Below are 22,051 nucleotides of genomic sequence, written 5' to 3'. Positions count from 1 at the left end.
TGAGAACCTCTAAAAAATTTATAATTTAAAAAAAATTATAATACACTCAATTTTTTAATTAATTAAGGAATTCTAATTTATAATAAAGATATAATTATAATCATAGTATTATAATAATAATAATTATTATTATTATTATTTACATATTAGCCGAACAAAATTATTAAATAAATTTTTTTTTCTGATTATCTCAACAACAGTTAAATCTTTACATTTTTTCTTTGTCATTTCTTTCTCTTCATTACTTTGTTTTTTTACTTTCGAATCCAAACATCTGTGAGAAAGTTCTTAACGGGTTTGATGCCTATCCAGAACCGGGATGCGGATCCGGATCCGATAGGCGCTGGTAAGGTGTTCCAAGCGGCGGCGGGAGCAAAGGCAAAGAATCCGAGAATCCTCTCGATTGGTCTCATCGAAGGCCCGGGAAACCCTAACTGCCGATCGTGTTCGAAGCCCTAGGGTTTGAATTGGATCTACGATGAGGCCCATCAGGCTCCCTGAGCCGCCCAGTGGCCCCGTCGGCATGCCGGAGATTTTCGAAGGTGGCCTCAATGTCATTCGCCGCGCCATTGTCATTGGAAATGGCTTCCCCGGTGCCGAGAACCAGTGCCTTGGCCTTGTTCGAGCCCTTGGCCTTGCCGAGAAGCATACTCTTTATGTAAGCCCTTGTACTTTGATTTCTCGAGCATCTTTCGATTTTTCTGCCTTTTTATACGATAAGAGAACTTGAAAACTTAGTATTTTTTATGCTAGTTACGCGGTATGGATCTATTAGTTTATTATCAGACCTGGATTGCTGTCGTCTTTCTTTCTTTCTGAATTGCCTTTGTTGTTTTTTTCCTTGGGTTGTGGTTTTTAGTTTGGAAGCTTTGGCAGTTAGTTAAAATCATTCTTTGGATTTGCTCATATAAAAATGAATGGAAGAAATGGTCCACATTGAAGAAAAAGATGAATACTTTATGGTTCAGCGAATGTTATTTGATTTTCTGCGAACACAATATCTGTGATTTTGGAATTGAGAAGTTGTTTCCGAAGTTATGCTTTTTAAAGAAAAAAAAATTAAGTTTTTATGGTTTAATGAATCTTATCGGAGGTTCTGTGGACTTGACATTTGTGATTCTGGATGTTGTGAGCAGCGTGTTGTAAGACCAAGAGGCGGAATTAATGAGTGGCTCCGGTGGCTCCCAGTGTCTCTGCATAAGATGATAGAAAGTGTGATCAGAAGGATATCAGGTGATTCGCAATTTGGAGGGAGTATCCAAAGCAGAAGGGTATTCCCATTGGCCGCTCAGAATGGTGGGAGTGTTGGCTTATCGTCGATCTTGGAAGCTGATGCCAAGAAGATTGCATCACTTGCTCATGAGACTTTTTGAGAAGTAAGGTTATCTATCTAATGATTGTGGTTCATGATTCTCTGTTTTTCGACAATTTCTGAACTCATTCTTACAGTTAAAAAAATTGGAATGTAGTGCCACATGATACAGTTATTCTTGTTACGGGTAGCATGAAATATATAATATCAACACATGATATACCATTAATCTTGATAACCCATCTGTCGTGCAGTTCTCATGGTGCAAGCACATGTGATTTATAGTTTCTTCAGTTCTTGTCTTATCAACGTTAAGACTTGAATATTTCTTTTGTGTAGAAAAACACTGTAACACAGGAGCCATAGATTTTTGGTAGAAATAACAGTGATTATTATCAGCAAGCTATTGATAGAATCATATTAAGACATTGAGGCGGCAAACTACTTCTGGATTCTTGTATTACTCCTTTCTTATACATTTGCACGCAATTATTTGATCTCAGCTTTTGCCTAAACTCCTTTACACAAGCTTCTGGAGATGGACTTCCTTTACACAACTGGTTAAAGATTATTCTGCAGCTGTCTGTGTCAAAAGCAACACTAATCTGTCACCTTTACATACTCTCTGCCGTATAGACATAAACTCTATGAAATTCCCTTTGTTAGCCAAATGTCATGCATATTCTCACACTTGTTTGGGTGTTTAGTAAAAGTTTCCTCTTATGCTATTTCTCTTTTTAGTCCTATTAAATTTATAAGACCTTTTGTATAATGATTACATCCAAACTCTTCTCAGGGAAGGACCAATTCTGGTGGTTGCTTCTGGACGTGACACCATCTCTATAGCTAGTTCTGTAAGACGTTTGGCTTCACAACATGTATTTGTCATCCAGGTTCATTAACTTCTCTTGTCACTTTTTTTGATTAAATGGGTTAAATATGATTTCTAAGAATTTGAGTACAGCATGCCTTTTTACATGACTGAGTTTCTCAGTGCAGGGTGTTTCTTTGTTCATTTAGGGGAAGCATATAATAGCAGTTCAGTCAACATTTTAAATAGCATTTTGCCTTTTCTTTTGTTTTTTCAGATACAACATCCAAGGACACGTCTCGACAGGTTTGACTTGGTTGTTACTCCGCGTCATGATTATCATGTGCTTAGCCCTAGTGGACAACAAGAAATCCCTCAATTTATAAGACGGTGGATAACACCTAGAGAGCCACCTAGTAGGAATGTGGTATGCTATCTGTTTTCTTGGCCCTCTTTTTCAAGGACTTGTGTGACCGATTCTTGTTTTCCATGGATTTTCATCTTTCATTATCTACTTACTGTTCCAAATTTTTGTAACAGGTTCTCACTGTGGGAGCATTACATCAGGCGGATTCTGCCCTGCTTCGACTAGCTGCATTAAACTGGCATGCAGAACTAGCCCCTCTCCCAAAGCCTTTGCTTGTAGTGAACATTGGAGGACCTACACGTATATCTCTTCTCCCTTTTAAATAGTTCTTGTCCTTCATGTTTTGGGTATCATTTCAATCGTTGTTCTTTTTATAAGTTCTTATTAGAAAACTGGTGGATATGATTTCCAACGAGCAATCATCCTATTTTTATTTCAAAATATGATGAATTGCTTATGTAGAAAGATATGATAAATCAAGCTTTAGGATTCTCTATTTTGTTGTGGTTGCAGCTAATTTAAGTTTGGATTTCTTTATGGGAGTACTTCCATAGCTCCATTGACTAGGTGATGAGTACTCCCCTATTTCCATTAACCAATGCAACCATGTTTTTTTTTTTTGGTAAAGCTATAATTGACCTTCAGCTTCTTTTGTTTACTGTCATGTTTACGTTGTTGGGCTTGGTTCCCTAGCGGAGATCCTATTCTACCTCCTTGAACATGTAGTTTATTTCATGTTAAGCGTGATTTATCTCTCATTCTCTTTAATTGCTATTACAGGGCATTGCCGATATGGTGCAGACCTTGCCAAACAGTTGGCAGTTTCACTTCATAGTGTAATGGCAACATGTGGAAGTGTCAGAATTTCCTTCTCCAGGAGAACCCCTCAAAAAGTATTACTTTGTTAAGCAATCTTTTTCATTTTCTTCTGTCATAATCTTCTTTGCAAATGTTTTCATTCTCTGGAAACTGACAGATACGAGCCATTATGCTAAGGGAATTTGGTGATCATCCCAAAGTCTATATATGGGATGGTGAAGGTAATAACTCTGTTACATGCTGAGAATGTTCTTAATTCTTGAATTGTTGGAATTAATTGACATTTTTTACTTGTATAATAAGCAGACCCAAACCCACATATGGGACATCTAGCATGGGCTGATGCTTTCATTATAACAGCAGATTCAGTTAGTATGTTGAGTGAGGCCTGCAGCACAGGGTAATTCATGTACCATTCAATGGCATAGCATTGTGTGTTGCCTAAACTTTCATGCATTAAATTCGAATTTGTTTGCATTTCAGGAAGCCTGTGTACACAGTTGGAGCTGAACGGTGTACAATGAAATTTTCTTCTTTCCAGAAAACACTGCAAGAGAACGGAGTTGTCCGGCCATTCACAGGAATGGAGGATGTGAGTTCTCCTTTCTGTAACTTTTCTTTACTAGAATATATACTGGCTTTGGTTGATTACTAGTATATTTTCTAGAAATATTTCATATGCTTACCGCTTTAGAATTGTGTCTGAGTTTCAATAATAGCCACTCAACCACAGAGCAATCGTGCATTATCATGCTAGTGTTTTTTCAGTATGTACATACATGAGTTTTCTTGGTTATTTGTTAATTATAGTTTTAACTTTGAAGTAGCAACACCAAATGATAGGTGACATGGCATAGAACTATTCCTCTATGTAAATTAATTTTGTATCTATAAACTAATAGGTGACTCCAATCCTTAATGTTTGGTCCTTGAATGCACAGATGTCTGATAGTTGGAGTTATCCTCCCCTCAACGATACAGCTGTAGTTGCAGCGCGGGTTCGTGAGGCACTGGCAGAGCGTGGCTGGACATTGCGTTAAATAATTCCCTGATTAAAGATACAATTCACCCTATACTTGATACGGTTGAGTTTTCCACACAAGATTTGTGTTCGTAATTAGATATTACTTTCTCTCTGAGGTTTTTCGGAGTTGTAAAATAAAATGGCTATTCCCCAGCTTGTAAAATTCAACGAGTATTATAAGATTGATACAGTGATAGGCGACAAAATCTCCAACTTCCCCACAATCTTGTTCTAGTCTTGATCATCATTTTTTTTAAATTTTTTGTTTAGATTTTCTTTTATGAACAACATAATAATTTGCTCTATGATCAGGAAAATCATGAAATATAAGTAATATCATAATCACTCAAGAGACTTAAAAAACTATTAAACATAAGAGGAGTGGTTCATTAATATCATTGAACGTGGGCTCAACCTCTTAAGCACCATTAATGCTTCATGAACTATCTCAACTTCTTCACAAAAACTGAAAATGCATTTGGTTAACGACTCCCACTCTTTCCAGCTCTCTGAACTGCACCAGCATCCCCTCTACTCCTTCTTCACATTAGACACTAAATAAATGCACCTCACTGATCATTTACAAACTGTACCACTACTCACAACCTCTACACAATAAAACACTTTGTATCACTCTCTACCTCTTCATTTATATATAAACAACATCCTCAAATCTTCATTCATTCATCCATTCATCAAGAATTTAGAGCATTAATCAAAAGCCAAACACAAGAACCATGGAAGGCACTTCCACTGCAATTAGCATCCCTGAAGCAAGTGGCACAAACACTGAAGCAAAAGCTCTAGTGCCACCACCAGCTCAAACATCAGCACCAGTTGTTACAAAACGAGAGAGTCGCTTTGGGTCCATCTTCAGAAAGACAAGGGCTGCAGGTGGCTGGAAGAGAGGCCTGGCATGCATTGATTTCATCCTCAGGCTTTTTGCCATTACTGCCACCATTATAGCCGCCATCATGATGGGAACTACTGATGAGACTCTCCCATTCTTCACACATTACTACCAATTTGAAGCCAAATACGATGATTTCCCTGCTTTAACGTAGGTCTCACTAACTAGTATCATTGAAGAAATCTCATCATATAAATATAAATATATATATATATATATATATTGAAAATTTAAGGAGTTGTGTTTTTTTGACAGGTTCTTTGTGATTGGAAAATGCTATAGCTGGAGGCTATCTAGTGCTGTCTTTAGTCTTCGCACTGATCAGTCTCGTTAGACCACATGCAGTTGGGCCACGCCTTCTTCTGCTTATCTTTGACACTGTGAGCTTTAATTACCACTAATGAAACTAAGCATACATTGATATATTTATAAATATGAATACATCATGTTGGATGATGGAGCATATGATTGAATAATGGTTGTAGGTTGTTCTTGGACTGACTACTGCAGCAGCGGCCGCGGCGGCAGCTATTGTTTCGGTGGCTCATGATGGGAATCAGAGAGCGAATTGGGTGGCCATTTGCTTGCGGTTTGATGGGTTTTGTCAGAGGATAAGCGGGGCGATCGTGGCTTCTTTTGTGGCTGTGCTCATCCTCATGCTCTTGATTCTCATGTCTGGTCTTGCAATGCGTAAACATTAAAAGATGGTGGTATCTTTGTTTGTTGCCCATCAGCTCTTGATTGTTGTATGTCTCTGCTATCTGTTTCTTTCTTTTGTGTCTTTGTTTTGGGTTATCTTTGAACAAGTGTGAGCGTGTGTACCTGATTAATATGCGTATTAAACATTTTATCAATGGCTTTGAAGTTCTATACATAATATTGAAACAACCTCTGGCCTTTGTTTGGTTAAAAACAGAGGGGGAGTGAGGAGGTGTAAAAAGTAGCGGGCAAGGAGGGTTTGAAAAAATTTTATGTTTTGTTCATTGAAGGAGTGTGGAGGGATAATTTATTTTTTTTATTTGATCAGGAGGGTGAGGAGAGGTGTGACACATATTTTATCAATTTGCTCTTTTATATAAAATTGATCATGATAGTTTTTTTTATATATACATAAGATTATTTTGTACCAATTTTATTAATATTAATATTAATAATAATATTATTATTTAACTAATACTATAACCATTCATTTTTTATATATATTTTTATATTTTTATATTATTATATATATATAATATTTGTATTAATAAAATTGATGCATTACAAAGAATGAGAGAATAAAAATAATTTGAGAGATGAAACTAGATTTTTTAAAAAATTATGATAATTTTTCAAATTAATGAAGGATAATTTGATATTTTCATAGACATTTAAAGTTTAAAATTTTGTTAAATGTTTCCATCCTTCCAAAAAACCTGATTTGGAGGGGTGGGAGGGGTTTGGAAGGGTGAAATACCCCTCCAAACTCCTCCTTCTTACTTCCCCAACCAAACAACCATCACTCCTCCCCACCCCTTGTTACCCCTCCAAGCTTCTCTTCCTTCTAACTTCCCCAACCAAACAACCATCACTCATTCCCACCCTTTGTTACTCCTCCAAAATCCTCCAACCAAACAAGGATTAAGGCTTTGCTTGGATGAGGTGTGGGGTGGGTTCATAAAGTAATGGAAAGGAAGGGAAGGGAAGGAAAAGGAAGGGTTGAATACATCATTTGTTTGGGGGGAGGAAAAGTAAAGTAAGGGTTACTATCATTTTGTGTTTTGGTTTGTAAGTAAAGGAAAAGTAAAAGTTTTTGTGTTATTATTACCAAAATGCCCTTTATATTGCTAAAAAGCATAATCATTTAGATTATTTTTTTAATTTTGTGGTTTGCACTAACTAATCAAGATTTTTGGGTTGGCCTTTGTTATTCCAATATAAAATTTCATCAAATTTTTTTTTAAAAAATCGACAAATATAATAAAATTACTGTAGCACCCAAATACATAATAAAATTTATGTAGCACCAAAAATACTACACAAATGAGTACAACAATTTTCATAAACCCACAAAATAATATAAAGGGCAAAATTGTAATTATAAGAATTATATAAGGGCAAAATTGTCAAAAAAAAAATTTAACCCTCCCCAACCCACCATTTTGGTGGGTTGATGAATGGAGGGAAAGGGGAGGTTTTCAACCCCCCAAAACCCTTACAAACCCTTATAAACCCTCCTCAACCCTTCCCCCAAGCATGGGTTCAAAGAACCCTTACTTTATAAACCCTCCTCAACCCTTCCAAACCCTCCCAGCCAAGCAAAGCCTAAGTGTGTGTATCTAATTGTGTTTGTGTGTGAAATTTATAAATGGAAAGCAAAGGATTGGAAAATGATCAAAATATGAAAATTTATTAACAATGGAAGATAACTTTTCATTATTAAGAAAAACACTAACTCTATTTCCTTCCATATTCTACCATAACGAGTGAGATTAAAACAAAAGCCGGAATAGATAAAGGATTTCAAAAGCACGGAGGCTTTTACAACGATAAATGGTTGTAATCTTCTGGCAATGAGGGATAACAGGCTAAAATTAACATAAAGTTGAGGGTGAAAACAGCATATAAGACGCCAACCCATCTGGTAAACTGTGCATTTCCAACAACCACGTAAACTTTGTTACCTTCCCAGCATAGGCACACTGGATCATGGAGAACCATAGTTCATTTCAAACATGACATACCATGAACCGGGGCAAAATATTCTTTCATCAGAATCAACAAGCTAGATATTAAGGCCTTCTAATAATCTGGTGATGGATCATCGCTATTAAAAAACAACTGCTTAAATTGCAAATCAAAAATTTCTTTTGCGGTTACTATTTCCTGGTTAACCAATTAAAAAAATAATCTACTCAGAAAAAAATTATACAGTCCGGCTTCTATTTGTTGAAAACTAGTCTGCTGCCCGGCAGATGATTGCTTATGAAATTGAAGTTTTACAGTGAAAAGATAATGGAACTATGCTCCCTTGACTTTTCGTGATGGAGGTCGGCGGAAAATGTTAATAAGATCATCCAAACCCTGTAGAAACAGTAGATATATGGCTTTGTTAAAATTTTTCACATTAATGATGGCAACAACAATGAGATAGAGATAGTTGTCTGAATTTATACCCGAGTTGTGATGACGAGGAAGCTGAACAGAAGAACTCAAGTATGACCCCAATACAAGCAGCAAAAAGGAAATCAAAAAGTTACACTAGCAACCTGCAAGAAAAAAATGTCCAAATCATTCTGTCTCTGACACTATCAAATGGTAAAAATCCACAATTTCATTTTTTTTTTATTTTTTTTTTTTATATATGGCAAAACAAATTAAATACCAAAAGGGATTAGGTGAAGCATGCAAATGAAAAGTGAATTGCAAGGGCATGTGCTGAATCTAAGTAACCAAATAGAACGATCTATCCTTCACTAAAGCATGTCATGATAGAGCAGAGTGTAAAATAAGCGTCAGCTGTTGCACCAGAGGCAAAACATGGACATAAATGATCAATGCTTCTCTACTTAGTTCAAGAATTACAAGGAGATGAGCACCAGACAGAATGCACAACTTCTGTTTTTACATGGAAGGCCTGACTTAAATGATGAGGCTGCATGTGCCATCAGAAATTTGGTGGCATCCAGTTGTACAGAAAGGTAAATCATTAAAAAACACCAAGTACCTGATAAATGTTTAGCCTTGCTCTAGTCACATCATAAAAGGTGAACATTCCATCAAGGGATTCATGTTGTACGCGCACCTCGTCCGTGTGACCAGACAATTCCTGCAAGAACAAATATTATGAAATTGGAAGGAGGATAGCTATACTTCAACATAACAAGCATACCACACCATTCCAGAAACCCATGGATAAATATACCCTTCATGAGAAATAGACCAATAAATGTAGAAATTTTCCGTTGCAAGAAGCAAAACTATCAGCCTTCCAGGCCATAACAAAGTAAAGGTAAATTCTCTTTTAGAGAATTCACTGATGCTAGATGGATATCCAAATAGTAACATTTTGATCATTCATTTTAAATAACAAGTATGCAAGTGATATGCCAATAATTGCACGCTACATGTTACAGCAAGAAAGGCTAATTTTTATTCATTTAGAAATAGAATCAGAACTGAATTCTGCATGGGAGTGCCAACCTCTATAAAATATATCAGGAGCACAGCTCCATACTTCCACTTCCACCAATGAAGTTCCATATTCACAGACTAGGTTGGACAATGTAATCTATGGTATTTTCTCGAAGGCTCTACTATAAAATTTATGGTATTTTCTTTAAGGCCCTACTAATAAACTAGCCCTATTGCATACAGCATGTCTTAGTTACAACTAACAGACCAACATAATATAATCTGAATCCTACTAAAAAATGCCCATGTAATAGAAATTACACTTGTAGTGCCCATCATAAGCACGTAAATGCAGTCTACAAAGTCTTGAAAGTTCTGTACAGTATGGACTTCTACAGTTAACAGCAAGTGTACAGAAAAATAAACAAATCAAAATTTAATGCTAAATGATAAAAAGAGAACACATTGAGGAAGAGAAAGAAAACCTTTCTCAATGCAGATATCAATGGATCAGTCTTTGAAAGAAAAGGGGCTACTCGAGGGGTCATTGACAATAGATCCAACCATGAGTTTATGTATGAAGGATTTACAGCCAAGCTACTGTTATCTGCAAAGATTTGTATGTTCCTTCCTTCATGTCCATAAATATGTCTCTGCAGCCAAGAAAAAAAAAGTTATAATAATCACAAATAACTGTAAAGAGCAAGCCAATCAAAAAGCCAAAAATGGTAATCAGTTTCTTGGTTTCCAGAGTAAGCACACAAACTTAGTTCATTATCTATTTATAGCTCCACCATTCTACTCGGTTGCAAATGAACTCACCAGTATCAATCTCAACAAAAATCTTACAAAATTTTGCAAGACAACGGGAATTCTTTCAAATCAATAACAAGATTCGTTTTTTAGTAACAGAGTACAGATGCTTAATATCTGCCATCCTAGACACAGTAAGAACAGGAGGTGAGATGCTTGCATTAACCTTCTGTTATTCCACCAGTAAACCAACCTGAGGAAAATTTTCTTAATATACTGTTACTTTGCATAATTCAAATGTGAAAAACCAATCCTTGAATTGCTTTCATGAATAGATCATTCTCTTGCATCATTCATAAATTAAAAAAAGGGCAACAGGAAAACAAACAAAAGTTAATTAGAAAAGAACTTACAGCAAGACTTTCTGCAACCAATTTGACACTCCTGTAGATTGCAGTTTCATCTACAAAACTCCTGTTACAAAGTACATGGCCTAAAACTTAAGTAACCGATTGCAAAAGAAAGGAAATCGGAACCCAAACCCCTCACCTTAGATCAAACAGGCCTCCCTGTACTTTCTAAAAAAATTCAGGAGGAGAAGATAGCTCAGAAAGGGTCAGCTGCAGTGACTCCTCAACCTGAAAAACTGCTCATGCTCCCATGCTACCTACATTGAATGTAGATTCTTATCCACAGAGTTTTTCAAATAAAAAGTTTGAAAACATACAGATATTTGATTTGTGCAAAACAGAGATGATAACACTTATGATGATTATATCTTGTAAAACCAAGACAATATGAAAGCATTTATAAAACATGGTGTTTGCATGATGAACCTGTAAAACCTCAACCTAAAGATCCAAAGGAACAGAGTCAAATAGTGTTTAAACTATAAAGACATAAGAGTAGGAGCAACTGACTCGTGGATTTGAGATATTGATTTTTTTGTGCTTGATACCAATCGCAATGCCCATCTCCTTGGCAACACTTGACAAACTCTGCCATTAATATATTTCAGTTAAGATGAGAGAGAAGGAACAACTTCAGTTAAGAAAAATTAAGGATTCAAATTCCACTTACGTCATAAACTTGCTTAACATAGGCATTTTCTGGAGGTTTGGACACATGCATCCACAGCTCATTGTTCCAAGACCCAATACCATTTAGGCAGATAGCATAGTCAATACTTTCACGCAAACGTTGATCAGAGCTCCTTAGCCACTGATATGAAATGAAGTAGAAAGATGGCCAAAACAAAGCATTGTTAAAATACTAGAATTCTAATAACAGAAAATAAATCACAAGATAGTGGAGGGTTTACTGTTCTGATTGGATGACAAGGTCAAAATTACCTTAAGAGTACCATTATAGTTGTAAGGACCACCTGATGTCAACCCAAAAAGAAGATTATATTTCCCTCTTGTTTTTGGATTTGAGTAAAGGCGGGAGAAAAGCCTTGCTATCTCTAGAAGAGCCACAACCCCACTTCCATTACTATCACTTCCCACTGACAAAGCCTTCAAAGATAAATCAAAGTTAAAGTCTTGTATATCATATCCTTGAAATATCACATATGATGAATAATTAGCACTTCATACCGGTGAAGCACCAAAAGTATCATAAGACGCAACTATAGCAATAGTTGGCAGCTGATTAGTATCGCCTTCCCCTTTAAGCCCAGACAACCATCCCTGTCAACATAAAAGCAGATATCCAATACTGGTGAAGTTCTGCCAATGAGGTAAAAGCAAAGGAGGGGTGCAGGTGGCAGTTTCCTCCCATCTCCCACCATTAATCACCCACTGAAGTTGGATCATCATCAAAAGATATATATATATATATAAGTAAGTGAACTATAAAAGGTAACATATGTTTACACATCTACAACAACACCCACCATCATTCTCTGAACAGACATGTTTTTAAATTGTATCGCCATATAGATCTATGTAGCTGAATCCCAATAAACTATCAGCACCCATCCTTCACCATCGATGAAAATCGGAAAATCTGTTGTACAACCTACTTGGGATGGAATAAAAGTTCTTGCAGAGCATTACTGTTACATACCTCAAGAACTAATCAGATGAATGCTAAAAGCCTAAAACAATTCATTTGAAATATCGGTACTCTGTTATTCTAACAAAAAATGGTGTATTAGTTAGTTCTCTAGTTCAAAAGAAATATGGAAGAAAATTTAGGAGAAAACAGCAACTTCATATTAGAAGTAGGAAGATGATTATCTCAGGCAAGCTTTCATATTGGTTAAATCTACAAGTACAGAACAAAAGTTTGTACCTGAATGTTTGTCAGAGTGGGGGACACAAGTTTCTTAGGTTCAGGGTGAGGACAGGACCAGCTTGTAGCTGCAAATAAGAATAAGAAGAGGATGAGGAAGAATAACAGAACATAAGAAGAAATTTAAAAAGTCAAAAAAGTCATCTTAAATATACACTAATTGCTGTATCCAAAACATGTGGAAGTCTTGTAGAATATCATGTCCAAAAATCTTTTTACATACTAGCATACCTATGGAGAAGCAACTACTAAATGGCAAAAGCTTCCAAAGGGACTTAATATAATTATCTAACATAATCTATAAGGTGCAATGTACATTATCCTGACCTAACAGAGCAAAGGATCACTCTTGGAAACCACAAAACCACTTTAATTGGCAAGATGCCATTTTCGCAACCCAGGCTATGCGCACTTATTTCAGTTCAGCAAGATTTGCTGTCAAATGATAGCATCCAGCTTGCTAATTGTCAGTTGACGTATCCAATAAGTCCGTAAGGTACAAGAATTGTGTTTTGGAGCGTGCACATCAAAAGGATAGTTTTCAGAACCATATAAGTTAACATTTGGCCAGCATTAGAAAAAGATTGCCTTTTTGACTCTCAATTTCAAATTCAATGTTAGCTTGGTCTGAATGTATCCATTAGTGCGTGATTCCTTAATTATAAAACCATATTATGAGTGATACCAAAAATTTTCCTATTCACAAGAGAGATTATTAACAAACTAAGTTAACTAACCCTCCTGTGGTTGCAGTGGCTGGTTGAGTGGCCATATCACTCTTTCGAACATCAGCCAAGGCAGCATTAATTTTGTCATCTTCAAATGCAAAAGTATACTGGATACTGCAGAAACCAAAAGAAACCATCAATTAGATGATAACTTGTCTACAAGAGCTACAAGAGAATACACAGAGATATAAAAACTATGAAGGAACTGTATCAGATATATAATTGATCAAAGAGGCTCATTTGGGGAGTGATCGACAACAGGGAACCTTATAACATCACTATACTGAGAAATTACAAAATGCCATAAAACGGAAAAAATAGTTATGATATTAAATGATTAGTGATTTAAAAGGAAAACAATTGTCATTAATAGGATAGATCTGCAGAATGTCAAATTTTGCATAGTATTGACTTGCGAATTGGTTAAACACCACAGAAGGCAGAAAGAATCATTCACTCTCACTTACTGGAATGTTTGCATGTATAAGCAATTGTTCCAACTCAACCAATATATTTCTCATTACAGCTTCCTTATTATTGATGCCAAGTTTCTTGATCTCCCCTTAACAATCTTCTCGTTGCTTTTCTGAGGAAGCTAGCAGTAACAAAGCCCCTCAACGGCCGCCTATTTGTAATGTAGTCTGAATTTCATTTTCAGAATTCAAAAATGAGTGAGCTTAACAGGCAAAACCTACCAAAATAAATAAAATGAACATCATAAAGCAAGTAATCAATTTAAATTGCAGTCAATAAATATATGGGCATGTAGACTCATATCTATATAAAGTTCAATGGTTTAACTTAACTAACATTGAAAAGTACCAAGAATATAAACAACAGTGCACATCACTCAAGAAACCCAAAAGAGCCCAAACATGTGGTCGTCACTGAAACCCACAGCAGTGTTATAGTTAAGAACGTAAGCAAGGACTATATTAAGATTAACATGCTGAAAATTAAGTTTGACCCTCGAAAACATTGATACCAACACACCAAAGGCTCCATTCCACACAATGTTGGACTATGTAAATCTTATAAACACACTCCATGACAATTTGAACAATCATAAACACGACAACTACCGTAACTTCCAAAAATCCCAACTTCAGCCGCCTTTCTTGGTTCTCCAAGTCAAACATACATCAAAAGTACAAAATATTTCCAATTCACTCTCACGAGAATTTGATATATTACTAGCTTTTATCTCTTTCCAATTCATACGAATGTTTTTCTTGCATTGAAATTCTCAATTGTATGAAAAAAAAAGCTGATATAATATTCATCTGCCCACTGCCACCGTTATGCATCCATACAGAAGACTTTTGTGAGCGGTAAGCCCTCTCGTAAATTATGGTGCAGTTTGAAACTACTGAGTCAAGGACACTCCTACTTAATTACAAAAGGTACAGACCAAACAAAGAGAGCACAAAATCCAGTTTTCATTCCATGTCAAACCCAACAATCAGTAAGCAAAAGTCTCAGCATCAAAGTCAGAGATTAAAAACAAGAAGACCAGCAACGAGATCCAGCAAAACCAACTCAAATCAGATCAGCAAAAAGTCGCAAATAAACACAAGAAAAGGCCATACCTGCAGGAAGGTGAGATTAAGTTCGCGAATGGGCATGATGACGGCCGTACGCGAAAAGATCGGCACCAGACGCAAAGGGAGCAGCACCAGCGTGGTGGTTGAGGCCAACAAGACGGGAACCAAGTGGAGCACCGGATAGATCGTACTGGATGAGGCGGTAGACATCGACGACGGAGGCGGCATCGCAAAAGCTCACGCATGCCACCAAGATGAGCACCTGCGCCACAGTGATGTAGATCGAATCCAGCACCTCTTCTCGTCCTGCCCTCCTCCTCGCCGCCATTGATCGCGATCGAGATCAGCTTTTTCGAGGTCCGGGCTTCAGTGTACACCGGGGGTCCCTTTGACGGGAAGGGGAATGCTGCTGTTCTGATGTCCCCCGAGATATTTTTCACTAAAATGGTCCACCTACGTGTATAAATTGGGTTGGGTCCAACCCATTTTTTTAGGTTGGATCTGTTTAAGATGAGGATGTGGTTAATCTTTGTTAATGCCATTCTTTTATTATACCCCTGTAAAATCCGGAAATTTCACATGTGCCATCATGATGATTTATAAGTTTTTAAAGTTTTATGCATTATTTATTTGGAAATTCTAATATGTATGTGTGTTCACTGTTCACAAGTTATATATTTAGGTCGTTATGTTTTTTGCTATTTAAGTTACAATTATTTAAAATATGATTTTACATTGTGAAAAATCTACTATTCATATCCTAATATAGATCCTAAAATATAAGTAATTACATTGTTAAATTCAAACTTGTATGGAGATGCTTTATTTAAGATTTTTACTTGCATGCATTTTAGCAAAAATAATAATAATTATTATTATGTGTATTTATAAAAATGATATTCATCTGTAAATCATTCTAATTCACTTATATATACCCCTCAGACCAAACATTAATTTTATAAAAATTATACTATTATTATTTACCCTGCTCACATAGACAAAATACAAAAATCAATCAATATTTCTACAAAACAATTATACAAAATCATGCAATTTTCACATTTATTTAACATAAATCAAGTGCATATCATAACTATATTTTCACACAAACTACAAAGTACAAAGTGCTTAAAAGAAAAATTTAACAAAACTAAATTTGGCAGTAAACTAGAGGTTAGAGGGATGGAGATCTAGGTAAGCCATGGCAACAGCAGCATACATAGCAGCACCAACAGGAAGAGCCTGTTCATCAATGAAGAAGTAAGGAGAATGCAGCATGTGGGATGGTCCTAGAGTTTTCATTTTGTATTCCAAGTTGAATCACAGCACTTGGGAATTATTTTGGGAGTAGAAGGCGAAGTCCTCGGCTCCCATGACCGGGAATGCTCCTTTGGAAGTTCACTTCCCCGACGAGTTTCTCCCCAACCATCTTCACATGGGTGTACATCTCTTTGTCATTGACAGTAGGAGGATACAGGCCATATGGCCTTTGTGTCTCCGGGAATTCTACTGAGGCAGTGCACCGATGAACTGCAGATTGTGTCTCTATTATCTGACGATGAATGCACATAGTAAAAAGATGAGGAGCTTAACCAATAGCCTTAACCTTGATTTCTTTTTTTTCGGTTTTTCGTACCTCTTTGATCCTTTTCATAAGATAGGAGATGCCTTCAATTGTTAGGCTTCTGAAAGTGCCTCCAAAAGTCACGGACTCTGGGATAACATTGTGTGCTTCTCCAGCCCATATGAAACCAACTGATACTACCTGCAGATAAATCATAGAGTTTGATGCATTATATACTAAGCCACTCATTGATGAAACTAAAAAATGCGAAAAATTTCCCTTCATGATTCCTGCAAAAGTACATTATACGGATTTCTCCTGTTCTCTTATCTATTGAATATATCTTTGAGATATCTTCGCCTTATATAAAATAGAACATGATGCATGTCACTCAAATATTACTTGAAGAGTAAATTTACTAAGAACCACCTCAACTATTAAAGCATGAATCACATCCTTCTACATGATGAACACGCAAGGGATTTATGCCATTCACAAACAAGTAGAACAGAGCTGCTAGAATCAGAAGAAAGATACTTGAAGATGCCATAAAACATATTCGACAAAAAAAGACAGCAAAGCTTACTAGAGAATCAAGGGGATCTGATTCTCGAGATACAATTTGTTGAAGGCTAAGGATTGCAAATGATGCAGCAAGAATAGGATCAGCAGTCTTGTGTGGAAATGCTGCGTGCCCTCCTTTCCCTTTGATTACCGCTTGAAAAGTTCCAGCAGCCGCAAGAACAGGACCAGGACTACAAGCAATGGTGCCAGTTGGAAGGCCGGGCTCAACATGCATGCCAAAAATGGCTTGCACATCATCAAGAGAACCCTCTTGTATCATATGGTAAGCTCCAGCATGTCCTTCTTCTGCTGGTTGGAAGAAAAAGCTTCACAGTACCCTGTGAGTGAAGAGGAACCAACACAAGTTTTGCATGGAGAAAAGATTCAATTATGCAGAGGAAAAAGGGAATTGCAATTAAGTAAAACAGATTAAATTGTTGGCAGTGCATGATATGGCCTTGCCTTCCAGTTCATTCTTGTGATGTTGAAGCAGCTTAGCAGCTCCAAGAAGCATTGTTGTATGAGCATCATGCCCACAAGCATGCATTTTTCCACTTTTCTCTTGCTTTTTGTACTCCCAATCTTTCAGTTCCTAACAAAAGATAAAAGCATTTAGCCATTCCTAGATGGAGCTCAACATAAACTCAAAGAAGAGCAGGAATAATTAGTTTAACAAATGAACTAAATAATCATTATTGATCTCCATTGGAAATCACATGTCATTAATCTCAGATCGAGGACTAAACACATTATAAAAAGAACTTCCACTAAATTACAGCTAAATCAAACTCAAAAACATGAATTTCTAATTTCAGTTAGCCAAGATGTAATGCCTCCCTCTGCAAGTCACAGTTATGTTCAGACAAACATCACACTCCAAGCATGCAATAGATCTTCAGAAGCAAATAGCTTTTTTTAATCTCTAATTCACCAAAAACAAACTCCAGCATGCTCTTCAACACTAACAACCAAATAAACATCATCAAGTTCCCAACTTTCCACTCAATCTACACCAATTCATCCATAAAACACAAAATCCAAACACAAACTCCAACAAACCCGATGAAAAATCTAACAATTGAACAAAAAATCAAATGCGAACCATCTTATAAATACATAAAAACAAAAAGAAACACCTTTCAATTCACCTGTAAAGGAAGCGCGTCCATGTCGGCCCGGATGGCGAACACAGGGCCAGAGCCAGAGCCAACAGTGCCGATAACACCAGTATTGGCCACAGGCCATGAATACTGAATGCCAAGCTTATCAAGCTCAGCTCGTACTAGCGCGCTAGTCTCATGCTCCTGAAAGGCCAGCTCCGGGTTCTGGGTGGATCCGCCTTCGAATGGAAACCATCCAGTTGAAGAACTCCGCCTCTCGAACTGATTCCAGGAGCTCTTGTTCTCGGAGATTGGATCTGGATTCATAGGAGAGTGATGAAGAGAAAGGTAGCTATGGAGAAGGAGAAGAACAAGAAGAAGACGAAGACGAAGATGAAGAGATGGGAGAGAAGGGCCATGGATGTGTGACAAGTGACAACTGAGACACAGTTTGCATTCATTTGTGGGTTCCATCAAAAATCATAATCTAAGAAATAAGACAACATGACATTTAATTACCTTGAAAAGCTTATTAACCAACGGTTAAATCAAACAAAGCACATGGAATTTTTATCATTTTAATTCAGATAATATACCAAACCGGGAATTTATGTTTAGGTGTAATATTTTATTGGATCCTATACTATACAGAATTTGCCCTTTTAATCTTTTTATCATAATTTAATTATTGAAAGTCTCTCTAGTTTACAAACTGGACATGTACCAGTCTCCTCATTTTGAAAGAAAATCTGAGTTCAATTCACTCTACGTGCTCCCAACTTCAAAAGGTGAGGATATTGTGTGCAGTCCTTTGCTCGCGTACTGACGGTTGAGTCTGTTGCTCTCGATATATATATATATATATATATATATATATATATATATATATATATATATATATATATATTTTAGTTTTTGAAATTGGTAAAAATCCAGTTCTCTTGGTACCTTTTGTTTGGTTATCTGTCCACACATATTGATTTGCCTAGTAAAAATAAAAATATGATTATAAAAATTATTTTATATATATTAGACAAATAATAGATCGGGATCGAGTCCAAAATCGGGACCCCGAGAACCCAATAAGGGTCTTTTTGCTCTCCATCTCTCCCACCACCGCACCCTTAGATCGTGATCCGCACCGCACCGCATCAACATCACCCCCTACTGAGCTGTCATTGCTAGCCACTAGGGAATAAGGTCCAGTCAATGTTTGCTGGCGCAACGGTCCATCTCATTGTCTAAGACCAATTTTATTTTATATAGTCATTTTTATCGAATAAATTTTACTAGTAGATCAGCTAAACTTTGACTCATTTTCACTTTGATCACTCAGACTTCGATTTACATCAATTTGGTCAGCTCAGCGTTAATTTGATTTCAGGGGTAATAAATCGAGGGATTACTACTAATTGATTGCATGCTATCGAAAATCCGAGATCAATCCTCACCATCATCACGCATTATTAAGCCTATTGGAGATGTCAGTATCGTGAAAAAGAGTCGCATCATTTATTTTAGAGTTGGAATCAGCGATTTCTACTGAGTGAAATTAAATTAAAATTGAGTGATCAAATTGATATAAATTGAAGTTCGATGATCAAAATAAAAATAAGGCAAAATTTAGTGACTAATTAAAAAATTTGCTCAATTTTTATTTGGTTAATCCACCAATTTAATTTTTCTATGTTTGAAATCACCTGCAAATGTTTTTATTAGTTTCTATAGACGTATCTCATGGACATTATTGTTTAAATATCCAATTTATGGAGCAGTTCTATTCTTTTTGAATCCCTTGTTTCTCCTTTTCATTTAAAAATAAAAAGTATTGTTTTGAACTATATACAAAACATAAAGAATTATATCATCCCCAGCACTCTGTGTGGTCAATAAGAACTTTAACAAGAGATCAACATCATGCGTATTACAATTACAAGGTAGCACTTTCTAGTTTTGGAAAGCTGCTTTTCTCGAGTGAGCTCCTCTTCCTTGTGTGAGCTCCTCTTCCTCCCCTTGCTCCTCTTCCTTGTTCAGTCCCTCTCGCCCTCTTGCTATGGCAAGCGGGGACAGATGATCACTCCCTCGCGGTGGGAACCTCCCGAAATCTTGAGGCCCAAATCGCTTCTCAGATTTCTCGTTCGCAAGATAACCACTTCATGACAACGCAACTTCAGAGACAAACTCGAGGATTAGCGTCTCTCACGGGTTGTTAAGCTGAATAAAGAATGCTCTAGTCGCGCCCGGATGAGAGTTTAAGAACTCTCTTTCACAGCGGCAAATTCTTTGGTAAACCTCCCTCCCGTTTGATCAGTCGAGCAATTCCTTCCATCAGCCAAATGGGTGGAGATCGGGGTGAGATTCCAGCGTCCTACGACCTTCAGCCAGAAAGCTCTCTTGATCCGATGCTGGTCTCCGCTGCATAGTACGCGAAGCTTCCTTCAGCGGTGGCTGGTCCATCGATGCGGATCATCCTTCAGTTTGCTTCACTGCATGGAGGCCGTTCTTCCAGGCCAGCCTTTTGCCAAGCTTAACTCTGCCGCCCATATGGATTGCGGCTTCCACGTCCTGCCGTGGATTTCTGGGATGGTGACACCTTGAAACCCTTTTCCACATTGGTCCTCTTCTGAGAAGGTTGATGACCTCACCATCTCTGTATTTCGCTCCAAGTTTGCGAGGGTTTGTCTCGAACTTGATCTCTCGAGCCTCTACTGCCGGAGTTGGATTGGCGATGACTCTCATCAGTCTTTGAGTTGGTTCTATATGAAAGACTCCCTATTTTGTTACTCGTGTGGAATGGTGGGTCACGGTTCCAACTCATCTCCATAGTGATGCGTCGGAATATAGCAGTATCCTTCCCACCTTGTTCTTCGCAAGGTTGTGATTGATTCCGGTTCCGCGGTGTTGTTACTCGAACAGCCAGATACAGAAGACCCTGGTCTTCCCATTCGAACTCGACACTATTATGATATCTCTCATGATGCCTCCTTGGAGCCGGAGTTTGGACGGATCTTTGGTGGCCCCGTCGGCGGTCGCGGTCGCGGTCGCGATGTGATCGTCGTCTTGGTCCACGTGACACCGGCGGCGTGGCGGTGATGGGTAACCAATGGTCCCGCGTTAGGTCCACGGTGGGATGGGCAGCACGTGGCGTTCGCGTCTCATGGTTTCGTGCCAGCCTTCCGGAACCTATCATCTTGATTTGACCCTTTGTCGACACCTCTGCGGTAGGATATCTTCTCTCGATATCCCACCCTAACATACATCGAGGACCACTCTGCCTTCTCAGGTGTAATCTGATGTGCCTCGGGATATTGCCATTGGGACCCCCCGAGCCTCTCCCCCTCGATCCCAGGACCCCTTCTCAGCACCCACATGTTTCCTCGACAAAACAGCCTTAAATCCCACGTAAGTATCTTCTAGCGCCTCCTCCTGGCTTTTCTTTGAGAGCCTCCTTGCGCTTGAGCCCTCCTCGCATCATATCGAAAACCCTAGCCCATACCCACTTTGTAGCTTGTAGATAATGGCCACTACAATGCCTCTCAGATGACGCCAGTGCCCGAGTCGGATGAAAGGGGTGAGAGAGGGGTCTTCCTTGGCTGAGCGTAGATGAGATATGTCTCGATGGTAGCACTGAGCTGCATGTACGGTGGGATCGCCCCTTTTACTCTTTTTCATTTGTGGCATTTCTCCTCTTTGTCTTGGCTAAAGTGCTCATCTTCTTCCTTTTTAATGTAACTGCTATGAGATGCCTTTAGAAGTCATCTCGCGGAGTGCGTGGGCATCCTCAAGTAGGATACTCTCAGGTCAAGTGTTCTTAGATTCATCCCAGCCACAAAGCCGTCCCTTCTCCGCCTCGTGGAGACGGGCCCAGCGAGGATCGCGTCCAACCGTTTTTGTGGTGAAACTTCCTACATCTCTTTGGGATTGGGCGCGATTCTGGCCAGATCGCGTTATTCCGGTGGCATTTTGGCTCACCCTCGAATGAAATCTCTTGGTTTAGTTACCCAGGTCTCCATCTCATGCCATGCCCTTCATCTGTATTATCTCTATCGTCGAAACACTTACTGGCTGCTACGTGGATTTATAGCTCCCCTCGCATTCGACTCTCAAAATATGGCATGAACTCACCCAAAATATATCCTCTTTT

General features: G+C 37.9%; 2 protein-coding genes and 2 pseudogenes across 2 annotated transcripts; 2 read left to right on the top strand and 2 right to left on the bottom strand.

Annotated features, from left to right (window-relative positions):
• Window positions 1-310: 310 nt before the first annotated feature.
• Window positions 311-4,549, top strand: LOC120255754 (mitochondrial fission protein ELM1-like). Its single transcript, XM_039263510.1, is given in 10 exon segments — window positions 311-658; window positions 1,137-1,381; window positions 2,109-2,205; window positions 2,401-2,550; window positions 2,664-2,790; window positions 3,271-3,383; window positions 3,467-3,530; window positions 3,616-3,709; window positions 3,793-3,901; window positions 4,251-4,549. Coding segments are annotated over 10 exon segments (1,278 nt in total). The 5' UTR covers window positions 311-478; the 3' UTR covers window positions 4,350-4,549.
• Window positions 4,550-5,036: 487 nt separating this feature from the next.
• Window positions 5,037-6,086, top strand: LOC120255755 (casparian strip membrane protein 1-like). The gene is given in 4 exon segments (XM_039263511.1): window positions 5,037-5,393; window positions 5,499-5,517; window positions 5,519-5,623; window positions 5,729-6,086. Coding segments are annotated over 4 exon segments (663 nt in total). The 5' UTR covers window positions 5,037-5,070; the 3' UTR covers window positions 5,945-6,086.
• A 2,080-nt stretch (window positions 6,087-8,166) lies between these two features.
• On the bottom strand, window positions 8,167-15,026 carry LOC120255757 (annotated as a pseudogene).
• Window positions 15,027-15,734: 708 nt separating this feature from the next.
• On the bottom strand, window positions 15,735-18,643 carry LOC120255756 (annotated as a pseudogene).
• Window positions 18,644-22,051: the final 3,408 nt, after the last annotated feature.

The sequence above is a fragment of the Dioscorea cayenensis genome, unplaced genomic scaffold (assembly GCF_009730915.1).
Source record: "Dioscorea cayenensis subsp. rotundata cultivar TDr96_F1 unplaced genomic scaffold, TDr96_F1_v2_PseudoChromosome.rev07_lg8_w22 25.fasta BLBR01001188.1, whole genome shotgun sequence".
Taxonomy (NCBI): Eukaryota; Viridiplantae; Streptophyta; class Magnoliopsida; order Dioscoreales; family Dioscoreaceae; genus Dioscorea; species Dioscorea cayenensis.
Note: the sequence above shows the minus strand (reverse complement) of the source record. Positions and strands in the feature narration are given on the sequence as shown.